The sequence below is a fragment of the Plectropomus leopardus genome, chromosome 6 (genome assembly GCF_008729295.1).
Source record: "Plectropomus leopardus isolate mb chromosome 6, YSFRI_Pleo_2.0, whole genome shotgun sequence".
Taxonomy (NCBI): domain Eukaryota; kingdom Metazoa; phylum Chordata; class Actinopteri; order Perciformes; family Serranidae; genus Plectropomus; species Plectropomus leopardus.
Window position 1 is genome coordinate 33,885 of NC_056468.1, and position 25,237 is coordinate 59,121.

Consider the following 25,237-nt stretch of genomic DNA (forward strand, 5'->3'; position numbering starts at 1 on the left):
AGAACAGGCTGAGCAAGACTGTTAGTTTGTGTTTGTCAACACACACACCTTCCACCCCCCCCCCACACACACACACACACACACACACACACACACACACACACATTTACACATCCATACTATTTGTCTATATTAGTAGTTAGGATATATTGTGTGTTTTGGTTTTTGCTTTCCTTTTTGAATAAATCTTTTTGGAATCATTTTTGCTGTCTGCTTAATATTGTGTTCCAAATTGACAGTTGAGTGTATTTTGAGACTGATATAAGTGATTGGCTATCATTTCTCCCTATTCGGAAATGGTGCCACACAAGGTGATTTAATGTAAATTAAGTCACATTATTTAACATAATTAATAATTATTTTATAATTATCAAGTAGTTATGATAGCCATACTTTTAACATTTGGTGACCCTTGCGTGAAGCCTAATCACATAAAGGGTTGCCCCATGTTAAAGCCAAATCCCTACAATTTCATATTAGAAGTAGTGTGTGTGCAGCCTGATACATCCTCAAGCTCTGTTGTTGTCAGAAACACATCAGTGAGCCACACTGTATCACTGAGTGATACTCATTCATTACCATAGACACATCTCCTTTTCCTCCTGTTTGTTTTGTAAAAACAACAGTGAGCAGCTGTTTTAGAAATTTAAAGCATCTTTAAAAAAACACAAATATGTACTATATGATTTTCTTCAGTAGGAGCTAGTGGGTTTGGAGCTGAGTGCCACAAATATGACAGGAAAGTCCAGGAGTATTAAGAGATAGACATGTTTGGCTGCAGGCTACAGAAGTCAGCTTTACCTGCAGTTCCACTGTATCCTCCTACATGGACTTTGTAGCGGGTCCGTGGTTCAGAGACAGAGAACTTGTCATACTGAGCATACGCTGTTTCTCCCTTATCTCTCAGGTCGACTCGCAGCTCATACTGACCTCCAGTTGTGATCTTATGTAAGTTGGAAAGACCTGTGTGAAAGAGGAGATGCTCAAATAATAACAATTCAGTGGTGAGTTTGATGAGATTTGAAGTGCCAATATATATTCAGTAAGTATCTGAACGCTGATCCCCTTTAGTTTGATTCAAGCTTCAAACGTAGCTATTTGATTCAATTATTCATAATGTTAAATAAAGAAAAATAATTAAGTGAATCAATGTACTTAATGAACTTTTGTAGAGTCTGATAAAAATCAATTATTGGAACACAATGAATACATCCTCACACAAAATGGATGCCATTGCAACACAGGATGCTATGCGTTTTGTATAAAACACCTTCATTACTAGCTGAATGTACTGATATATGGCTATGTCCTTATGTGTGGTTGAATTGTGCATAGTACTCGGATGTTTCTTTACATTACCCAGCCAGAATTCATCATTCATGTCACCAAAGCCAGCTGTGTAATTCTTCCAGTTGCGGAAAAATTCCAGTCTACCACTCTGTCGTCTGAGGAACACCTGAATGTGAAAGACAATAGTGAAATATACTGTATATTCAATGACAACAGTAACACTTTACAATAAGGGTACATTAATTACCATCAGAAAATGTAGTATTAACCATTAACTAACAGTTAACTAATATGTCAAGTAATCACTTCCTGATGGTATTCATTTATATTAGGTGGTAATTAATACATTACCTAATAGATTATTAATAGTAACAACCATAACAAGGACAAATTAATTAACATTAAATAATGGAGTGATAACCATTAACTAACAGTTAACTAATGTGTAAAGTAATCATTTATTAGAAGTGTTTAAGTTAATTATACTGGTAATTCATACATCATTTAATAGTCTACTAACAGTAACAACCATAACAAGGACACATTAATAAACATTAAATGTAGTGTAGTGATTACCACTAACTAATAGTTAAATGTAATCATTTACTAGTAGTATTCATGCTAATTAGAATTAATTTAAGCGTTTATTACCATTAACAATAGCAAGAACACATTTAATGGTATTAAATATTGAAGTAGTAGTAACCACTACCTAGCAGTCAATAAATAATTAACCAGTGTTGAGAGTAATCATTTACTGACTCTGACTCTGTCATGTTAATTAAGGTAGTAATTCATGCACTATTTAATAGTATATAAACAGTAACGATAATAAGGTAACATTAAAATTCATCCCTTAAGAAACACTTCATTAACACATACTGATGCTGAATAAGCATCACTTAACTATAATTAACCATTTATTAATGCTCTATGTGACCCTTATTGTAAAGTTGACAACATTCATCCCTTAAATAACATTTAATTAAAGCATAAAGATGCTGCATAAGCATCACTTAACTATAATAAACCATTTACTAATGCTGCTTGTGACCCTTTCTGTAAAAATGACAACATTCCTTCCTTTGAGTAACACTTAATTTACATAAAAAGATGCTGAATAAGTATCTCTTTACTATAATAAACCATTAATGCTGCTTATGAGCCTTATTGTATAGTTGGCAACATTCATCTCTTAAGTAACACATCATAGAATAGAGTTAGTGATAAGTCTTTGGGGATCTGTCACGATGAGTGACAGTTTTAACATTATAAATAGTCATGTGGTTGACAGTTAATATACAAATACTGATTAGTGCAGCTTTAAATATTCATACACAGAGAGCATATACTGTAAGTCACTGTTAGCTGCTGACTTACAATCCATCCACCTCCATCAGTGCTCATGTCACAGTAGACCTGGAGGGGCTGGCTCTCATCTCCACCCAGATAGATAGTGTACAGGTCAGGTGAGGTATCGCCATTCAGCAGCACCTGGGAACAGTCCCTGGGGTGTCTGTACAGCACACCAGCTACAAACACACAAAGCAGATGATCAGCATCAACGCAACCATGACACAGGCGCAGTCATAGACAGGACCACAACATCAGCACAACCATGACCATGAACCAGGTGCAGCCATGATCAGAAAAACCCACAAAACACTCAGACAAACACTCAGGAGATGGATATGATGGAATAATTAACAAAGTAAACTATACACAACCTGTAACAAGGTACAAGGTAGATTTATTGTTATTTTTCTTCAACGTTTTCTTAAAACTTGATACTAAATCCTGCTACATCTTTTTGGCATTGAAGGAGGAGTTGAGGAGTCTCACAGCCTGGGGAAAGGGGAACAAGTGACAGCTGATGAGACTGCTAAAATATACCCATACTGCTAATAACAAGGATTACATTTTAGGTTAATAAACACAGTCTCACTGTTTTAATGTCTTTGGAGTATGGGAGGAAAGTGAGGCACACCGGCCACCAGGAGCAACCCAGGACCATCTAAGGCGACACTACCAAAGTAAAGTAACCAAAATACCAAAAGATAAAGGTATATCATGCAGGACATTTCTTAAATACAACATACAGTAAGCCCTCTCGGTCATTACTTAAGTGTGGTGGTTTCTGTATCTTAAGGACATTTATGGGTGTCAACCTTTGGGTAGTGGTGTATGGCCCCCATGCAGTAGCAGTGCGAGGTCTGGACTCTATAAAAATGCAGCAACCTGCCCTCTCTCTCCCCACTCTGTGGATGCAAGCTGCAGGTTTGTGTATCTGTCTGATAGGTTAAACCACACACATAAGCATGTGCTTCAGGGGAATTCATTCAAAATCTGGTAATTCAGCACCTTCCTGTCGGATGTTTATAATTGCTTTAGAATGTACGTGAAGAAATGAGAAAATTATTATTAATTTTCTCTGATTTATTGTTTTGTTTTTGTGAGACCACTTCCTCTCTTCATTTACTCTCTAGCTCACTTGACCACCGCTGCTCTCTCAGTCTTGTTGAGTCGCAGAGGTGCCAAGTTTGAATGTTTGCAAGAGTGCAAGTGTGTGCAGTGAGTGCTTACAAACAGTAAGCCACAAATCCTGCATAGTATGCCTTTTGCTTCATGTGTAAGGGTATTGACAGACACAAAGTCCACCAAGGCTAAAATCTGCCTAGTGTCTACATGAGTCCACTCACTGGTGGTGAAGACAGTTGTGATGACTCTGCTTCTCTTGGGACCAGCAATGGCCTGCAGCTTGACTGAATACTCTGTAGAGGCGCTGAGCTGAGCCATGTTATAGGAGACAGCAGTGGGACTTAGGACCACCTCCTGAAAGAGGAAACGTGCATACATTTTTTTCCCAAACACATTGAATAGACTGAGTCTACTACTGAATCTGTGGGGTTCCGGAGTGTACTCACACGCACAGTGCCGTCTGAAGACTCAAAACTGAGGATGTACCCAGTGATGTCAGCGCGAGGTGGCTTCCACGTCAGCATACCATTTTCTGTCTGGATGTTACTGGCTACCAGATCCTGAGGGGCGTCCACATCTAAAAACATTTCAGATCTTAGCAGGTAAAATTTTCTGTCAGTTGCTCATTGCCTCAGCTGTTTCAGCCCCTTTTTGTGATTAGTGTTTTTAATTGTCTTTCATTGACATATTTCTACTTGACATCACATTATGCAGTCATTCATCTGGTTCATGTTTAAAAAAACAAAAACAGTATACCTGTGATATGAACAAGCTCTATCTCACACAGGAACAAGCTCTCTCTCCACTTGAACTCCAACAATGACAACACAGAGGCCCAATGAAAGCTGGCCAATAAGGACGTACCTGCCTGAAATACTAAAAGCCAACAGAATATATAGGAGCCAACAGTATATGTAGGAGCTGTATGACGGTCTCTGCATGCTTTCCTTTTTAGTGACGGCAAATTGCTCATTGATCACCTTTGTCCATGGATGGAGTCACTGCTTTACTTTATCAGTGCCTAAGGCAGACTATGCAGAGAGCAGTATTCAGCAGCCTGCGACACCTGCTGGGCACTGCCCAAGTTGGGACACCAGCAGCAATGGGATCACTGCAGAGGCTTCGACAAGATGATTTGCTGCCGTTAGAGTGAGCAGGTGCTCCAGCTCAATAATGTCAAGACCCTTGTGTGAGATAGAAGAAAGGTGTCAATATTGTGGGATGCCCAGTAGCTCACCTGGTAGAGCGGGTGCCCCTATACAAAAGGCTATGTTGCTGCAGTGGCCGTGAGTTTGATTCCACTCTCAGCCCTTTGCTGCATGTCATCTCATCTCTCTCTTCCCCTTTCACTCTAATATAGCTTTCCTATAAAATAAAGGGAAAATTCCCTCAAAATAATCTAAAAAAAGGTTACAATACTGTAACCCTAGTTCTATTAACGTGGAACACATTCTCATCCCATCTCGTCAGAAGGTGCCGCTCTGTCAGTGATCTCCCACATATACTTGTATGTTTTAGGTATTCTTCTGCATCAGCTGTTTATGCTTCAGGATGCTGCTACCATGATGTCAACAAATGCACATGGTGGGATGACACAGCACATTGCCATGTGCTCACATTTAGACAACATTGCAGACCAACGTGATGGTTAAGATTAGGCAACAAAGTCAGGGATGGTTAGGCACATGTTAAGGTGTAGAAAAAAAAACCTTACATCCACACAGGAAGGGGGTTAGGGTTAGCAAACACTGGACTCCTGCATGTAAGCAAGTTGTTTATGGGATCCATTCACAAATGCACTTGCATTCCTTGTATTATGTCCTCATAAGTAGTGTTGCAACTTGACATTTCATGCACACGTAATCTGTTCCATCCACCCACGTTCTCAAATAATGCATATCATATGGACATGCCTGGTGCTATTAAGCTGTCTGCTGACATCAGTTCTCTTTGGACAAGTTCACAGCTAACGCTGTCCAGGTGGACACGGAAGATGGCTTTTGTCGCCACACTCTTATGCCGAAAGCACTGACAGAGCAAGTGTATTTGACGAGTTCAGAATGAGAACTGGCTGGGTCCTGTTGCTCCTACACTGCTCGCTGAACAAGGGTTACAGGATGCTGAGGCTATCATATGGCTCCTATGTATACTGTGGGCTCTGCATGCACTGAGGTAGAAAAGTCTTGATTAGTCAGCTACATTTATGCAGATTTAAGTGGGCGAATGCATGCTCGTAACTGGAGGAGAGTGTTACCCATTGAGTCAGCTTGTGCCAATAGAAATAGGGTGACAATGTCATACTCTCGGTTCCTCCTTTGGGTTATCTCACATTTTAAATGCGCTTTTGTTGATGTTGTTGTTATTTGTTGTAGTTTCAATGAAAAGTCCACTTGACTGCTTGGCTCCTACCTTGACTGTATTTGGCAAAAGGCCTTTTTTGATTTAGGCAAGAATGCTCACCAGTTGTCAACTCAGTTGTGGTGGCTGCACTTTTGGACAAGTTCCTCACAGCATAGACCTTCACAGTATAGTGTGTTGCTGGGGTCAGAGAGCTCATCTCAAACTCCACCACATTCCCTGACACACGCTCCATAACCGGAGCCACTGGAATGTCAAAAACAGGCCTTCAGTTAGGATCCAGGATAATGCTGATTGTAAAAGAGAAAGCAAACTGACAAATATGACTTTGATTAGTCTGGTTCACTCAGATATGATTGAAAATCTGCCCTTCCTTCTCATTAGTTCTTCATTAAAAGACAGTAATGATCATCTAAAGATCATCATCTCAACACCATCTTTAAACCAGATGGGGAAAGAAAAAACATTCATTTTATTTCATTTTTGACTACAGCATGTGTATTTATTAATATGTCACTGTGTATTGTTTGTGGTAGACATGCATGTGTATATACTAGATACCCGAGTCTGCACTGTAGGTAATGACGTAACCATCAACAGTAGCAATGGCGGGTTGCCAGAGCAGCAGAGCTTCACTATCTGTGATGTTGACTGCAGTCAGACCGCGGGGCTTATCCAGAGCTGTAACACACACACACACACACACACGCACGCACGCACGCACGCACGCACGCACGCACGCACGCACACACACACACACACACACACACACACACACACATAGAACACAGTTATGTATTTACATATGTACAGAGTTACTGTGTTAAAAGGCAGATATATATATTTCCATTCACAGTTTCTTATTAGAAACTGTGAATGGAAATATAATGGAATAGCTGTATGTAGCAGGCTAAGTAACTAGTCATTACTTGCCTATGGTTGTCATTATCAGTAATTATATCATTTGAATTATTTTATTTCAGTACTATTTTATTTTTCCACTAGGACTGATCTAAAATTGTAAACGTGTGCCCCCTTGTTGGGCCCCTGCAGAGGCTGTGCCCCTTCAGCTCAGTCCCCGCAAACTTGAGCAGTGTATCCCACTTATTGCTGTGAGTCTGGTGTAAGCTTGTCCCTGTGGTAAGTCCCGTGTAAATAAGCTCTCTTTAACTGCTTAAAACATATTGTTTTGTTGTATTTTTTTTCCCATGTAACAATTTTGAAAACACTGCTGCTCAATGTCAGGTGTTTTGGCACTGATGTTATCTTGCTGTGAGGTAGTTTGTCATTTCACCACGTTGTGATTTTGCTAGCTTGAATGTAACACTGGCTTCAGAGGAAATCTTCGGTGTAACCTGGTTACCGACTGTTAGCTGAATGATTTCTTTCTGTGTTTTGGTTTTAATGGGAGCTTTTGTGATGATGAAGAATGGGAATGCGATCTAATACAATTCTGCGTTATCAGCTGTCCACAGTGTGCTGCCCCATGAATTAATGAAGCCAAAGAGAAAAGGTCTGTGCCTGGTTAATCACATAACGCAAGAGAGAATACACAAGCCGCATATAAGCAAATTATCACAGAATCACACAACTGACAAATCCAGGTAAACATACATGTTCCCATCTAGTCTTAAGAAAATTATGGTGTCCATGTACGTTTCATTTAAGTCGTACCTGTGGTAATGCTGTCTGATCCAGGCTCACTCTCACTCTGACCCTTGATAGCGACGACGGTGACCTGATAGGTGACCCCTGGGGTCAGGTTGGGCAGCACAGTCTGAGACTCAGAGCCGTTCACCATAAGCGTCTTAGCATTACCTGGAAGTGGAAACAGCATGTCATTTGGTGAATTAAGTACAAATATTTTAAGCTTGACTAGTAGATAATGATTATGGTATCACTTATGGTAAATGGACTATACTTGTATAGCGCTTTTCTAGTCTTATTGACCACTCAAAGCACTCTAACACTACATGTCACATTCATCCATACACACACACTGGTGGCCGAGGCTACCGTACAAGGTGCCATGTGCTACTCAGTAATCATTCATACACACTCACACTCCGTGACATCAGCAATTTGGGGTTCAGTATCTTGCCCAAGGATACTTTGACATGTTGTCTGGAGGAGCTGGGATCGAACCACTGACCTTCTGATTAGAGGACGACCCACTCTACCCGTGAGCCACAGCTGCCCTGATAACCTGATTGTTTTTATGTAAGATATTATAAGATAAGATAAGATAAGATAAGATAAGATAAGATAAGATAAGATAAGATAAGATAATCCTTTATAAGTCCCACAATGGGGGAATTCACATTGTTACAGCAGCAAGGTGTGTACAAAATAAGCATCAAACAAAGGAACAACATAAATAGAAAAAAACAAACAAACAAGCTGCAGTATTAAGTAGAGGAGGCTAATTCTTGTTTGTTCGTTTCAAATGTAAAATACGTGGTTGTACAAACTAATGACAAACACTACTAAGCTTTATAGCTATATATTATTTCACTATACATTAAAATGTCAGATAACATGGAATAAACTTGATCAATTCAATATTAACTTGATCTAACTTCATAATTTCATAAAGATCAGATTAATGTTGTTATCAGCTGTTTTTTTGATGCAGCTGTGTTCTCTTTATCGCTCTACACTTATGCCATACTTGTTTTTCATATAATAGATTTTTCATATAACTTAAAAGGAAGCTGTTGTTTTTGGCATGATTTTCAGGTGATGATTTTCCCTTGTTCAGTAGCAGTACCTTTGACTAGTTACTAGGGGGCAGCAATAGTCTATAATTGAAGAAAAGAGATTACCCTGCAGATGAAGGAGGATTTAACTGATTGATGGGCCAGTGATTATATACCAGTGAGATTTTCCATACTTGCCATAATTCATAACCTGCTAATTTCAGTCTGCTGAAGAGTTTAAAGAAAGTGTTAAGATTAAATTATTAGAGCTCTACAGCTTTATCAAAGCTATATACTCTTGTAAATGCTTACTGTCTTCCCCTTTTTCCAGTTTATTTCACTTCAGTGCTGCAATAAGTGGCCAATTCCTCCTAGTTTTAGCAGTGAATGAGTGTTATGAACACATAAGGACACTGACCTCCATGAGCAGGCACACAAGTGATCTTGTAGCTGTCCACCCGAGCTCTTGGAACCGACCAGTGAACAGTTGCGGATGTGTCGGTGACATCAGAGAAGCGAATGCCCTTGGGTGAGCCAAGATCTGGCACAAACAAGACAAACAGAGAAGGTAGGGACAAACAGATAAATATAGGTTTAGTTCATATATGTAATGCCTGGTTAGACTGGTGAAAACTGAAAAACATAGCATACATTATTTCTGTCACATTATTGAATACATTTGCATTTATCAGATGGTATCCTCTGCTTCAGAATTAACAGCAGACAAGAAAAGACACACATATTACACACGTTATTGCAGCCAAGGCAGATCCACCACTGAAGGTACTGGTTTCAAAATAAAGCGTAGAGTGTGTAAGAGACAGCGAGGTAGACAGACAAAAGGGGCCTGGGGAGAGACCCTTCCTGGCCAACAGCGAGCCACAGTATCTTGCGTGACAGACCTGAGGAGATTAACTTGCCCCCATTTCATGGCAACACAAAAGTGAAACATGCGCTACGTAGCCCAAGAGTAAAGCCGTACCCCGAGGGAGGACAGGGGACACAGACAATTACTCCCCCCACCCCACTTCACTCACACACACACACACACACACACACACACACACTCTCTTTGCAAAGACTAACTCAGACACATGGGGCCAGGCAGTCAAAGACAGCATTTGGGAGAGACGAAACAATGACAGGAGGAGAGTAAAAAGCTAAGGATATGTCCTGAGTGGGTGTCCACTCATAAGAGTTTTCAAGGCCTATTCTCATATTTTTGGGTTGAACCTGCTTTGCTGATATATGCAGATATTCAGCATCTTTTAAGTTGACCTTCTTTTTTTTTCTTACCCAGAATTATATTTATTAAAGCATAGGTAAACATCTAACGGCAGACCTTCATGGGATACTAAACTAGCCATTAAAACCAGGATAATTCTACAACACTAATCTATCAGTATATAATAGCTGCTCAATATGCATAATATCACATGGGCCAAGACCCATTTAGTAAACCCATATATCTGTCTGAAGTGATTCAACAGTGGGGCCCTGAGATGTGTTTCTTTTGAAGCCAGTGTGTTGTCAGATATTGTTGTAAAGTGGGGAGCTCTGAGACTATCTGCTCGAACCACTTAGGTACATTCACATACAGCCTCAACACACAATGCAGCTTCAGCTGGTTACCATGAAAACATCCTCATCATTAAAATGTATAACCTTCAATTTTGTGAAATTGGAGGCTTAAGTGCATTGGTAGAATATGGTGCTATGACGCCTTGGTACCAAGTTAGTATACAAAAAGGAAAATGTTAGAACACAGGTATTATTGACCATGTTTTCATGCTGTTACCATAAAAGATGAAATCAACAAGAAAAGACACCATTAGCCTACACATTGACTACGCTGACCATACCAGTGCAGTTTTAGTTCACAGCTCTCATTACATCTTTCCGTCCATTCACTGTGTACCTGTTCTCACCCCTTCCATTACAGACTTGGAGTGTCTTCCAAAAATGAGCCCAAAGATTTCGATTTTGTACTCTGTGTCTTCGGTGAGGTCTGTGATGTTTGTGGTTCGCTCTTCACCACCCAGCACCAGCTCTCTGGGTTGGCCTGGGTTCTCAGCATGGCTGACCATTATGACAAATGTGTCAAAGGAATCTTCTTCAGCCATCCAGGCCAGCCTAAAGCTCTCAGGGGTGACATCGGAGACTAGGAGAGCCTGGACTTCAGGTTCAGCCTCTGAGTGACAGTGGAAAGTCAGTTTGGTTCCTCTTTGGAACTATAGAGTGCTCTGGCATTTAAAGGAACATGGAAGCAAAAGAGTGTAAATCCCAGCAGTGGGTAAGTGGAAGTTCAGCATCAGTCAACAAATCAAGAACATGAGTTTGCAGAGCAGAATTAGAGGAGTTTTAATGGAATCTGGTGAGAAATACTGGAGGAAGAGATGAACTTTACGCAATACTGGAAAGGTTGTTGAGCCAAACAAAACAATCTGACTTGCCTGATCAACATATGTGGTTAGTAAGACTAAGCACTGATGCAGTTATTGTGACCTATAATTGGTTTTCATGAAATTTTAATAAAATAAAACATTAGTCTGACCTTGGGCTACTACTTTTACTTGAAAATTCTGTTGAATCACTAATGATCTTTTGAATAAAAAAAAAAAAAAAGCAGTGTGAAAGGGCCACAGGCCAAGCCTTGTACTCCCATAGGGGGCGTTTATTTTTTTTAGCTATTCAGTCCCTCCAGGATTTTGCAGATTCTCAGTCACAACAATTAATGCAAATTCAACTAATCTGCATGAATTCTGTGCAACTTTGCAATTTTGTCCACTCTCTGCAACTTTGATATAAATTTGACCAGTCATCATGGGTTCACAGTTTTACTATTCAAATGGGTAAAAATATTTAGACAATTGATGGTAACATCTTATTTCATGGCTGTGCACAGCATACTGCTTCACTCAGCGCCTCCTTGTCCCACAGATGCTCCTTCTCTGTTTATCATGAGAAACAAGACATCAGGAGTCAGTCTGCCCACACACACACACACACACACACACACACACACACAAATCAGATATTGAGAGCATGTGTGAGAGAGACATCACTGAGTGAGATAGAGCTCTCCTCAATTTGTAATGAACTATACAAAAGAACATTGCAACTATTTTAGCCATTTTCACCTTCCCACACAATTTTATTGGACAGTTGAACTAAGCCCTAAATTTTTTTGCTAATTTACTTAAAACCCACAAGCCATTAATCACAAAGATTCTCTTGGAATTCATCATTTTTTTTGTTGATGCCAAGGACCAGGCCTTAACCTTGCAACAAATTTTAGGATGGTTTATGTGGACTGTGTATGACATAATCCCCATTAAACATATAACATGCTTTCTTCAAATCCATTTTCTGAAAAAGAACCAGCCTAGGTCTTACCCATCACACAATTTGTGCAATTACATGGGATTTCAAAGCTTTGTCAAAGAACAGTGGTTTCTCTTAGAATAGTGGTCAAATACAATACATTGCAGACATCTAACCATGTGCATGCAGATAGGTGTGTGTGCATGTGGTGCTGTAAAAAGCTGGTAGTTAAGCACTCATTAGCAGTAGCTAATAATGTTAGTGATAGGAAGAGAAACTGAGAGACAGCAGGAGTCTACAGCTACTGGAAAAAAAGCACTGTTTCTCCAGAGGATGAGTCCGCTGAACCTAATTAGCTGGAGAAACTTCCGGTGGCAGCACAGATGGATACATGGACCGGACAGAGCTTTTAAAGTAGGCTAGAAAGAAGTAGATATAAGAGGACTCACGAAAGCCTCAATACAGCCCAGCGCAACCGCTCATTAAAACACAGCACCAAATGTGAGGGTCTCAGGGGTCCTTCAGCAAGCCTGAAACCCCTTTCTTATTGTGAGGGAAAACGCATGAGGCATTTGTTTTGAAAAGAAATGGTCGAAAAGAGAGGCAGAGCAGACAAATCCCAGGGAGCTGTCAGTCTTCATTAGCCGCCGGGCGGCTTTAGCTGGTCAGTGGAAGGGAGGGAGGGCCACATCGTCAGCTAACATGTGCTAGCTTGCTACTGATTTCTCTCTTCCACCACCACCGCTACCCCTCTACCCCATAGCCCTCCACACCCCCAAAGACCTGAGGGAGCACAATCCCCGCTCACAAAAGGGAGTCTGTTATTGGAGGAGGTATGTGCTGGCGCCAACTAACCTGCTGAAAAGGGGGTCTGCAAGCAGAAGCCCAGAGTGAGTTCCAGTCTCGTCTGATAACTATGAGAGCAGCCTCTGGTGATATGAATTACAACTGAGTCATACTTGTTCTGGGTGCTGTTCACATCTCTTTGTGGTTGCATCAATCATATACTGTATGAAACTAATTCAGTTATCTCACTTCCTTTTCAGAGGACTTTATTTTCCATAAAACATCTTCCTCCAGTGGACTGACGAAGACCATCAGGCATAATCAAATTACTTTGCACTTGTATTCTCAAGCTGGAATGTTTAATGGATTATGTGATGCTAATGAAAAATGTTAAGATGGTTTTTACCAGCTATTAGCATGCCGACAATGGGCCATGTTGAGCGCATGCCATATTCTGCATGGCCCCAGAAACCCCTGGCATCCGAGCACCAGAGCCTACGGGCAATGGCAGCATGAGAATGAAGAGCAGTCCAGGCTGGGGAACTGGGGATGCATACAGAAAAGAGGCCTCACACAAAGTGACAAAAGCGCCTCAGGGTTTTTTTTTTTTGTCCTCTGTCAATCCTCCCATCTTCCTTCCACTTGACTGATCCTCATCAGTGAAATGTTGAATGATAATGTCAGAATAGACTCTGTCATAAAAAAAATGAAGTCTGAAACTGCTTCTTTTTTACATTCTAGCCTAGTCTAAAATGTTTTATAGAGTAAGAGTGAGAGAGTTACTCAGATATTTGGTTCTGTTTTATTTGTGAACTTATTATGCACACACTGGAATTCACAGCATGTTAATCATGGGTGATGACTGTGATTAGTGTAGTGTGTGGGGTAAACTAGGGCACCTGTTGCGTCCTAGTTACAAGCACACATTCACACACTGAATCTGACTAAATGTAGCCGGCCAATCAGGAAGTGCCTACTTGAGTATGTGCAGAACCCACAGTATATAAGGAGGTGGCTCTCCCGCAGTCAGTCATCCTGCACCTTCTTCAGCAAATATTGTAGGAGTAACAGGAAACTGTGGTGATAATAAGAGTGGTGAAGGGATGACATATTTTTGTAGGCCAACCAGGAAGTTGGCATCGCACTGATTCCCTCGTCAAAAAACTTATGGGGTTTTTTGAATGGGATTTTCGATTATCACCAAAAATAAGCTTTGTGACTAACACGAGTTTATGAGACTTACATGTTTTGTTTAGCATGATAATCTTCACAGATGAACACCATTTTTGTGTGATTTGAAGCATAAATGATGTTAGGCTATACACGAACTACATCGCGATTGCACAACTTAAACGTCACAACTACAAATACTATAAAAACACATTAAAACTTGATCGAAAAATATTATAAACAGATAAATTCGAGTGCGACTCTGTAAAGCTGTAAAGGCAGATAAGTGGGTTTAATGAGTTTCTGTGTCCGCTGTAATGATGTTTAACATCCTAGACAAACACTGTAGTCCCATTTAGCCACTTTTTTTTGACCTTCCTCTAATCGGAAGGTCAGCGGTTCAATCCCTGGCTCCTCCAGGCAACATGTTGAAGCATCTTTGGGCAAGATAGTGAACCCCAAATTGCTCCCCATGCTGCATCATTGGAGTGTGAGTCACCTAGCAGCAGGTGGCACCATGTATGGTTACCTCAGCCACCAGTGTGTGAGTGTGTGAGTAAATGGGTGAATGTGACATGGAGTGTGCAAGTGCTTTGAATGATCAATAGACTAGAAAAGTGCTGTACAAGTGCAGTCCTTTTACCATTTACAGACCCTGAAAAAGAGCCTGATATGTCCAAGGGATACAACCGTATAAATAAGCAAGGGAAAGACCTTCGCGCCACCATACATATCTCTGTGACACTCACTCCACAGAGCAAGGCCCCCAACACTGCCACACCACATGTGAAGTGTGAGTGGACAACAGTGGGAGGGTCCCTGCCTCCCTCTAGGCTTGGGAGAAGCACTGACAAAATCATCTTGCAAGGTGTTTCTTGGATAAGGCCTTACCAGCCACACCATCACCAAAGCACACAAACAGCTGTTCACTGCATCTGATGGGGGCCATGCATTCCACATAACTTGCCAATGCAAGAACTGGGCAAAGCAGATGCAATATTGCCTCCCTGTCACCTTCATGGGGTTCGAGGACAAAAGGCATTTTACTTTATTACTCTTGACCTGAACAAACTCCATATGTTCTTGGGAACAAAGGAGGGATTTCGTCCAAGAAAAGCCCTACTGCGGTCATTACAAAGCAATGGGGGTGCACCAATAGGGCTGTCCAGAGTCCTGGAGGGATCCTTCACCAAGGCCATAAGCCCCAATAGTATGTCCTATATCGGGGAGGAGGTACGCATCCTGACCCGCTGCAAGAACTGCTTCACTAGAGGGTGGGCAGAGAAGCTCCTTCAGTCCGCATGTCAAAGTGTCTTCGGACAAGATAGGGAACCCCAGCTGCTCCAGATGGCTGCTACATTAGAGTGTAATTGTGTATGACTATTAAAAAAAAGAGAAGCAGGTGGAACCTTGTGCAGTTGCAGTTGCCAGCAGGATGGAATGTGTGTGAATGGGTAAATGTGACTCATAGTGTAAATGTGCTTTGAGTGGTCAAAATGACTAGAAAAGTGTATACAAGTGCAGGTCCATTTACCAGGTCCATTTAAAAACTGTGGGTTCCACATGTATTCAGGTATGCAACGTGTATTCATATTCAGTGTGTGAATGCAAGCTTGTGATTGGAGGAGTAGTAGTGTCCAAGATTTCACTCACAAAGATTTGTCTAATTAATTTTAGGCTTAGTTAATTATTTTACTTTTTTTCTAGATATTCTTAATATCAGGCCAATGAGAATAATTTACTGAGATGGACATTATTTAAGGGGCATAGGAAAATTGACAGCATTCATTTAAATCTGACAGTGTATAAACAGACACAAACAAGTGGTTCTATAACACTTAGTGGAGTCAATTTAACTAACAAATTCAGCCACATCAGAGCTGAATAGACAAACACCTTCTCACAACTGCAAGCAATTGCTATTCAGAAAGTCCACATGGAAAAACAATGATTAATCCACTATGTGCAGCAGAAGAAGAAGGAAGCAAAGGAAGGAGCAAGGTTCTGATGCTGACAGCATTGATACCTGTAATGGTGTCTGCAAAGACAGGGTCTAAGAGAGCCCCCCTGTATACCCCGTACAGATTGGCCCTGTACCAGGTGCTGGAGGAGAGGCCAGTGATGGCAACGCTGCGAGCATCAGCGGACGCTGTATGGTTTTGCCACTCTGTACCCGTCTCTGCATCGGTAACCTCAATCAGAAAGGCATCAAATGTCCCGTCCTCAGCTGACCAGGACAGGAGGAAACTGTCCCACCACACATCGCTGACAGTGATGTTGGTCACGACAGGCTTCTCTTCCTCTGATTGATGACAAACACATCAACATGGGTTATGGAGTTATGGGGCTGGGACAGATACAGAGTGAAGACAAAAGGTTAGGCTGATACAGGTTTTTCATTGGCACTATAATGTTTTGGACTAAAACTAAACTAGGAACAGATGAAGATTTCAATTGTTAAAAAAAATCCAGAATCAGCTCTTGTCAGTCTAACCTTAAAACACACAAACATACATGGATCAAACTTGTGGGTTTTATTTGAAGCTTTCTTGTTGGGAACAATGTACATTATGAAACATAAAGAAATGAGCTTCTGCTCAACAGTGGATTAATCCTCCTTGACAATATCAACTGCAACAAGGGGGGTGAAACTGATGACCTCTCATTTGTATTTCAATCATTCATTTTGCTGTCAAGAGAAATAAAGGTAAAGGCCCTCGCTTTATCAGGGTGGAAATATTCCCTTCTTTCCAATACAAAAGGCCAGAGGGGATAAAAGGCCTCATTATAAGTGGCTGCCTATAGCCATCTCCTCTACATTTCCATATAAGTGGGAAGGCTTAAAAATATAGACATGCTGATGCAGCTTGTGTTCAATAATGGCTGTAAACAAGCCATTAACATTTAAAGGTGCAGTGTAGCCCAACCAATATGGCAAAAGCATGCCATCCACTTCAGTCCTATTGATAGGCCATGCAGAGCCTCGTGCAGTAGCATGTAATTGGGGTTCAATGAGTGTGCAAGCATTGAAAAAGGAGATTAGATAGAGTTGGAGAAAGATGGTGCAGGTAAGCATCAAGGCTCCATTATCGTCTTTTCACTGTGTGGAAGAGTGGAGTGCAAATGGGATGGTAGACAATAGGAGGGGGGACTTTGCTGGAATCTGCTCATAGCTTATGAGAGCTCATATGGACATTGAAAATGCATTTACAGGATATGTGTAGGAGGACTTTCTGGCCCTGTAGAGTAAGGAAGATTTGCAGAAAATAATACTTAGCAACACTTAGCTTTCCAACCTAGGATTTATAAGCAACATGTCAAATAATTGTTAGGTTTTCAATGTTAAAATAATAATAACTGGATCATTATTTCATTACACACTATTTATTAACACATTAATGTAGTTGTAAGTGGATATTATTGCAAATCCACCGCGTCTTGTGGGTGACCTTAGGGGGAGACGACTCTATTTAAAAAAAAAAAAAGACAATATCGGAAAACACTATAATGATATAAAATATACCTTTATATTAAAATTTAGGATTTCTCAGAAGTACTCTATATGAATAAACACTTAAAATGCCTTATAGCTTATTAAGACTACATTATAGTGTGTTATAAACCATGCATTTAATGTTTATATACTGCTTATAAGTGCTAGAGAGGGTGGTTCATTTTTAGAGGTCCATTTTGGCTTGGAATTGATTCTCAGCAGGTCAGTTAACCAGCTTTGAGAAAGGCTTAAAAATAAACTCTCTTAACCCTTTCTGTGATTGTGAGGGACAACTCCTTCTCCGCTCGCTCTACCCCTCCTCCTCCTGTAAATACAGCGCCATCAGTGTTTGTGCTTCATGTTTGGAGATGATAAAGGCAGCAGATCGGCCATGGATTAGAAGGCTGCTGATTTCAGAGACAATGTTTAACAGGAGTCCCAGCATGTGGCCTTTTATCTGACACAGCCGCAGTTCATCATGGTCAAATGGCACAAAACCAGAGTGGTGGATGGGGGGGCTCACGCCAACAATTATCACATGAATGAACATTGTGCAGGGTGCACACATGTCCCCCCCCCCCCCCCACACACACACACACGAATCTGTATTCTGCTTTTCTTAGAAGTGTGTATTCCAAAAACTTCAACAAAAGACAATTATTCAGAAGCTCACCAGCTTTTCCCTCATGCCATATAGATTTGTGCCTGTAGCCATGCATTAAATGGGCACTCACTGCAAAACTGGTAGATTTGCTTGAGAAATTTTAGGCTTTGAGGCACTCTGACCACAGCTCATGAAATATAGGCTACCACAATCACCTCATTTGTCTTTTCTTGTGTTGGTTTAAGAAGCTGGAGAAAAAAAAGAAAAATAATCCCAACTGCTATAAATGACCCGTGTGTGTTTGTGTGTGGTTGGGGAGGGTAGAGTGACTTACATTGAGAAGCTAACAATGAATTCAATTCATTAACTTGGTTTGGCTGCAGAACTGAAGGACAAAAAAGTGAACCTATACAATTAATAATAACTTGTGTTACTCCGAAAGCCTTCACCAAAGAAACAGTGGGCTACATTCAGAGGAGCTTTTGTGTCAGACACATGTTAAGGCTGTGACACACCAAGCTGATGATTGGCCGTACACCCATGTTGGTCTGACGGCAAGCGACAGAGGCATGTCTGCATTGTGTCCCACACCGCTGGCCAGAGTTGACCCTCATTTGCCATTTTTTGGCCAATTCAGCATGTTGAATCAGCAGCTGCCGTGGACACCATTGGAGAATGAAATCAGATTTTCATTTTCATTTTCACCTCAGCACAAAAGACAAATGGACGGGAGGAAGTAAACAACTAAAATTCAGAGGGAGGGAGGTCAAAACAAATTTGTTGTATGAAGTAAGATTGTTTTTCTTTAAGCATTGAGCTCTCTGAATGTTTCCTAATGAGTTGTGTTGTTGTTCACAGGCTCACTATAAATTTACTTAGTTTTTTTAAGTCTTGGGTTGTGTTGTTAATGTGCTAACTGGCTAACTATTGTAAAGGTGGTCTTCCGATCTCCTATTTGGAATGATGAATACAGACGACCAAACATGTCAAATGGTACACTCTGGGATGCTGTTACCGTGATGTCAACATGGTGTCCACATGGTGGAATGACACTGCACTGCCCTTATGTTTTCACCACAGCACATGGCAACCAGCGCAAACTGTCATGATAGTCAGGATTAAGCAACAGAGTCACTGACAGTTAGTTGCATAGATACCACGGATGTGATGATGCATTGCGAGTCAGTTAAAAATTGATACAAAATGTGTGAGATTCAAATCAGTGAAATGAAAAATGAACCACAACACTTTTTTTGAACAGCAGAGGGCATAATCTGCTTTTGACTTTGCTTGCTTGACGTACCATGTCACTATGTGTTCAACGTCCTACGTCACATCCAAGACTGGAGACAGCCCGCCAACGTAAATAAGACAAAGCAAAGGCTCTGCGACAGGCAATATTCAAAGACGAGATGCGCCCTGCAGTTTCAAATCGGGAGTGTGGTGGCATTTGAGCCTCCTCAAGTCAGAAAGAAATAAAGGTGGGAAGATAACAGAAAAAAAAGTCTACCAATATTGCAAGAGGGTGTTGAACTACACAAACAGTACGACTAACATGATGCAGCATGAGAGCTGGCATCATAGTAATGAACTCCAGTCAGCCCCGCCTACACATGTTATTCCTTAATGACAACTATACGGCCAGACCACACTGACAAGCACATTTGCAACCCTGCTTGCCCAAACGAGTACATGAGCCAAAAAGAGTGCCCAACTTATCAGCCACAATGCAAAAGCATATCTACACCAGCCACTTATGTATAATGTATAATGTTTGAAATAATTATTAGAATATTTGTCAGTCATAATTTTTCTGTAATCTCATTTTTAATAAAAAAAAAAAAAATCATGAGAAAATTGCATCGTGAACCAAGTATCGTGAATTGTATCGAATCCCGAGTTGAGTGAATCCCTGATAGATACTAAGCTGCTATACATACTGTAGTACTGCCAAGAGTTAGTTTGCTGGCACTTCCAGCACTCTGTGACATAAAGGCATTACTGCTTAGTCAGGGACATTGCTCCTAAAGATGAAAGGTGTTTTTTGCACTACTCACCTGTGGGTGCTGAGATGGTGGTTGGTGCACTGGTCCTGCGGCCCCTCTCGGCGATGACGCTGATGGTGTACAGCATGCCGGGTGTGAGGCCCCTGAGGACGTGAGACTCAGAGCTGCCTGGGACCACATCCTCAGCCCTGTGGCCATCAACAGATACATAAACAAGTCTGAAGGAATCCAGTTTGGCCAGGGGCCGTCTCCACTCCAGCATCATGGTGGTCTCTGTCACCTCTGCAACAGTCAGGTCCTTGGGAGAATCCAGGGCTAAATAGAGAGGAGGAGGAGAGATTGTAAACAAGGCTTAAGATTTGACACTGCAGAGCAACTTGTTAAAGACAAAACTCGAAGCCACTATCTGAAACGGTTTTACATTAATTTCTCTTTTGCTATATGCCTGTGCTTGAGTGCCCATTCACATACATAACACACACACAAAATATTAATTTAACCCGTAGCCATCTTGTGAGATGGCTGCACCTCCTCTAGCAGACATACAGAAGTTTATTTCACATAAAGACCAGAAGAACTGGGCAGTTAGCTGAAGCAGCAAAAGCCAGCTACATTGCCAAAGACTAGATTACCACAGTTTTCACACTGAATAACTTAAGAAAACAAAGTAGTGAAAACACAGTGTGTGACTGGCAGAATGTTCTCATGAAATTAAAAACTGAAATAAGGAATGGGAGGGAGAATGTGATTGTTTCATTGCTGCTAGTGAGTCTCCAGTTGATATTAAAAATTTGAACTTTTTTGCTGCTACAACACAGAGGAAGTGAGATGTTTCCTCCTTGAAATAATTGAAAAGATATTACAAAGATAGCAGAGAAAAGAGCTTCAGATAGAACCTAGAGCAGTATAGGGATGGGAGACAGATTTTGTTGAGGAGCTGGAAGAGTCCAAGTGAAGCACCTTTTAAAAAATGGATTATTCTTTTGATATATGATATATGAATGATATATTCACTTTAGTCAATATGTGTTCAGATGAGTCTTTCGAAGAGCATTGGTGCTGTGATTTGATGTGTTACTGTGCTTTCAGACAGAACACAAAGTGGCATGACTGCAGTTAATAGAAAAATGCCATTAGCAGCAAATTCACCCAGGAGCAACACAAACTAAAACGTCTGCCCAAAATCATTTCAACTCGACTTTATCTATACAGAACTTTTATGCTTCACACAGCAAAATTTAAACAACATAGACAAAGGATAAAAACTAGCATGAACAACTGTATTGTAACTGTACTGTCAAGTTGAAAATTATAGCATTAAAACAACAAATTATGAAAAATCAACAAATCTAATTCTATAAAATGAATTAAAACAAAATAAACACCAGGGATTACAAGAAAAGTAAAAACAAATGAAGTCAAAGGTTGTAATGCCACTTTAAACTCAGATTAAAGGGGTCGTTTGGATTTTATAAAGTGGGGTTTTATGAAGTTCATAGACATAGACCGTATATTACAAACAGTAGATAGCGGTTGGCAAGCTCCTAGTTTGGGGAAGCAGGCTAAAGTTTGACACAGTAGCTAAGCAATGTAATGCTGTTCGTGGGGGTCAGCAAAAAATGTATTTTGGCCATCTAATAAAAGTCCAATCTAGAAATCTCCACATCAGTTGAAGTGTATACTGAGAGTATTTTCACTGCATTACCCTTGTGTCAGACAGTCCACTCCAACGGGGAGGCTCAGTCCCTTGTGCGCTGATCAAAGCCACCAGACTCCATTGATAAAAAAAAAACAAAACAAAAAAACATGGAAGCTGCTGGTCTACTGCTGCTTTGATCAGTTAGTTAGGTTGTTAGTGTTATTGTGTGACTTTGGTGAATGTAAACAACACAAAACAAAAAACTATTGTCACTTTCAAAGCCAAAGCCACAATAACATAAATAAACAAACTGTTCAGGCAGCAATAGACAGCTCTTGTATTCAGCAATGTTAAATCAGTTTTTCTTTCGGCTTTGCAGAGAGCGATATAGGTATACATAGCGATATATAATTTTCCCTTTATATTTCTGAAAAAAAGGTGAAGCAGTGAACATTCCAAAGATAGCCTACATTTAAATTGAGAGCTGTCTTTTTAGGTGGCTAAAACATGTTTTGTTGCTGACAATGTTCACAGCATTAGACTGCTAAGCTTCCATGGTGTTGTTCTGCAGACTGCTTCTCCAAACTGGGGATATGCCAACTGACATCTCGAATACTGACTGTAACCCCACGTCAAAAAATTACAGACAGAGTTTGCCATTCTAATATCAAGAGGCAGATTAGGGGCCTAAAAAGAGAAGATACCCTCACAGGTAATTTTATGGAACACGAGGGACATTTAAATGCAAAACAGTGGAGGACCTTAGTGATCTGGCTGGGACATAATATAAAAGAAAATGAGTTGAAAATCATTTAGCTTGAGTAAAAACTGTGTGAATCCCTGGGATTTCTGGGTTTACATCATACAGAGATGAGAGGGACAGCAAAAAGAGTAAATCAACAGGAAGAGTTGTGGTGAATTCTGAAATGCATGAGTACAAAAGCATGCACATCCAAAGAATAGGTGAAAAGACGGCAAACAAGAGACCACAAACAAGATAATGCTCCTATGAAAAAAGATTGAAGTACCACCAAGCAACAGAGTGTCAGGCTCTTATTCAGACCTTCAGTCAGAGTTTTGATGAACACAAACACACAGTCAAACATTTCATCTCCAACATTCCGATGAAGTTTTATGCAACAAGTTATGGTGGAGATGTCTTTTATTATGTAAAGTAAAACACAAAATTTTGTTTGTGTCTGGTAGCTTCTCTGTGCTGCTATTGCGAGCAATTCCCAGCTAATCCTTTAACTTGCTGCTTCTTACTTGCCTGTGATAAACCCACTCAAGTTTTGCACAAACACTCACTGCTGTCTTCTCCTCTCAGCGGTTTTTCCTGTTTAATCACATAGCCGTTCACTCACTATCAGCTCGTAAGCTACTTTAGCCCTGGATAGCAATGGCTTCATAAGTGGATGGCTTTAATAAGTGTAGTTTATTTGTTATTATTTGTAATTAGTTTATTTGATTGTTATTCATGTCCACGGTAATGACACCCGGTTACGCCAATCGGAGGTCCCCAAATTAACATAGAGTCGGTGTGTGCGTTTGCAAAAACGATGTCGGACACTGTAATTTTCTCTGGACACCTCCCCAGTCTGACCAATGATGACATGTTTAGCCACGTCATCATTCAACCACTGGCTGTTGAGGTGGTGTCCAGCAAATCATGTGGGCTTTGTAGATAATTAGCATTCTTTCTGGGGACAATCTAGTCTTATTAGGAGGGACGGCATCCATCCCACTTTGGATGGAGCCGCTCTCCTCTCTTGGAATATGGCCAGGTTTATTAGAGGCTCAAAGCCATGACAATCCAGAGCTGGGACCAGGGGGCAGAGTCGCAGTCTTACATACTTCTCTGAGCTGCTCCAGCAGTCAAACACCCATAGTGTAATAAAAATGGTGTGGGTTCACCAACCACTGAAATTGTTTAAATCTAAAATAAACAAAAGGGGAGTTGTCAAAGAGCATCATAACAGGAGAATTAAATGCAGACTTTTGAATAACAGATCCCTATCATATAAAGCTCTTTTTTTCAGTGAGTTAATATTGGATAATGATATTGATTTACTGATGATTATGTTAGCCTGAATGAGTCCACTCCTCCTGGTCATATAAATATTAATATTGCTCAGGCCCCTGGTCAAGGAGTGGGAGTTGCTGCTATTTTTAATTCATTTGAATTTAATTGAATTCTTAGTAATTTATCCTAAAGCTAAACTAAATCATAATTCATTTTGAAAGCCTTTTTCTTAGTCTTTCACACCCATCCTGGAAATCACTACAGCCCATTCTATTTGTTATAGTGTACTATGCCCCTGGCCCATACACTGCATTTTTAACCCAATTTGCAGAGTTTATATCAAGTTTAGTGCTTAAATCAGACAGTTATTATCGTTGGTGATTTTAACATTAATGTGGGTATTAATAATGATAGCCTCAGTTTTTAACACTATTGGATTCAATTGAATTCAGTCAGTGTGTACATAAACCCATCCACTGCTTCAACCATACTTTACATCTTGTCCTTGCGTACGGCATCGAAATTGAAGATTTAATCAGGGAAGACTAAGATTTAGTTTTCCCTGAGAATCCTGCTCTGTCAGACCATTATTTAATAACTTTCATTTTTTTTGTTACTCGATTACACGCCTGTCAGCAAGGATTACTGTACCAGATGTCTGCAGTGGTGCAGTAGCTTCTGCATTGACCTCATTGCCATGTCTCAATGTGACTGAGAACGATTTTACGAATTTAAGTCACTCTCAAATTGATTGTCTTGATAGTGCTACTGGCTCACTGTGATCAGCTCTCAACTCCATTGCACCTTTTAAGAGGAAAATAATGACACAAAGAAAATAGCTCCATGATTTAAACCCCGGACCCACAAATAAAAACAAGTATTGCGAAAATTTGAAAGAAATTGGCATACAACCAACCTGGAAGAGTCCCGTTTAGCCTGGCAGAACAGTCTTATAATGTATAGAAAGTCCCTCCGCCATGCCAGAGCAAACTATTACTCATCATTAATTGAGGAAAATAAATACAATCCCTGGTTCCTTTTCAACACTGTAGCAAGGCTGACCCAGACTCACAGCTCTATAGAGCCTTGTATTCCTTTGGCCCTCAGGAGTGATGACTTTATGAGTTTCTTTCACGATGAAATTATAACTATTAGAGATAAAATCCTTCACCTCTTGCTCTCAACCGACCTTACCTCTGACACAAGTAATTTGGATATGGCAGTAGGGCATGAAGTTTATTTAGACTGTTTTTGCCCCATTGACCTTCACATACTCTCATTCCGCATCCAAGCCATCAACATGTTATAGACCCCATCCCAACTAGGCTGCTTAAAGAAGTTTTACCCTTAATTGACAACTCTTTGTT

General features: G+C 40.5%; 1 protein-coding gene across 3 annotated transcripts in view; it reads right to left on the reverse strand.

The window, feature by feature from the left end:
• LOC121944261 (tenascin-like) overlaps positions 1-25,237 on the reverse strand; it is a 110,036-nt gene that overhangs the window by 26,088 nt on the left and 58,711 nt on the right. For 2 of the 3 annotated variants that reach the window (XM_042488001.1, XM_042488002.1), the window contains 11 exons: positions 20,260-20,523; positions 16,132-16,407; positions 9,244-9,366; positions 7,801-7,944; positions 6,688-6,807; positions 6,229-6,372; positions 4,215-4,345; positions 3,990-4,122; positions 2,671-2,822; positions 1,360-1,456; positions 802-963 (listed from right to left, as the gene is read on the reverse strand). In XM_042488001.1, coding sequence (XP_042343935.1) covers positions 802-963; positions 1,360-1,456; positions 2,671-2,822; positions 3,990-4,122; positions 4,215-4,345; positions 6,229-6,372; positions 6,688-6,807; positions 7,801-7,944; positions 9,244-9,366; positions 16,132-16,407; positions 20,260-20,523 — 1,746 coding nt within the window. The remainder of the gene's footprint in view (positions 1-801; positions 964-1,359; positions 1,457-2,670; positions 2,823-3,989; positions 4,123-4,214; positions 4,346-6,228; positions 6,373-6,687; positions 6,808-7,800; positions 7,945-9,243; positions 9,367-16,131; positions 16,408-20,259; positions 20,524-25,237) is intronic. The other variant, XM_042488000.1, reaches the window with a different exon arrangement.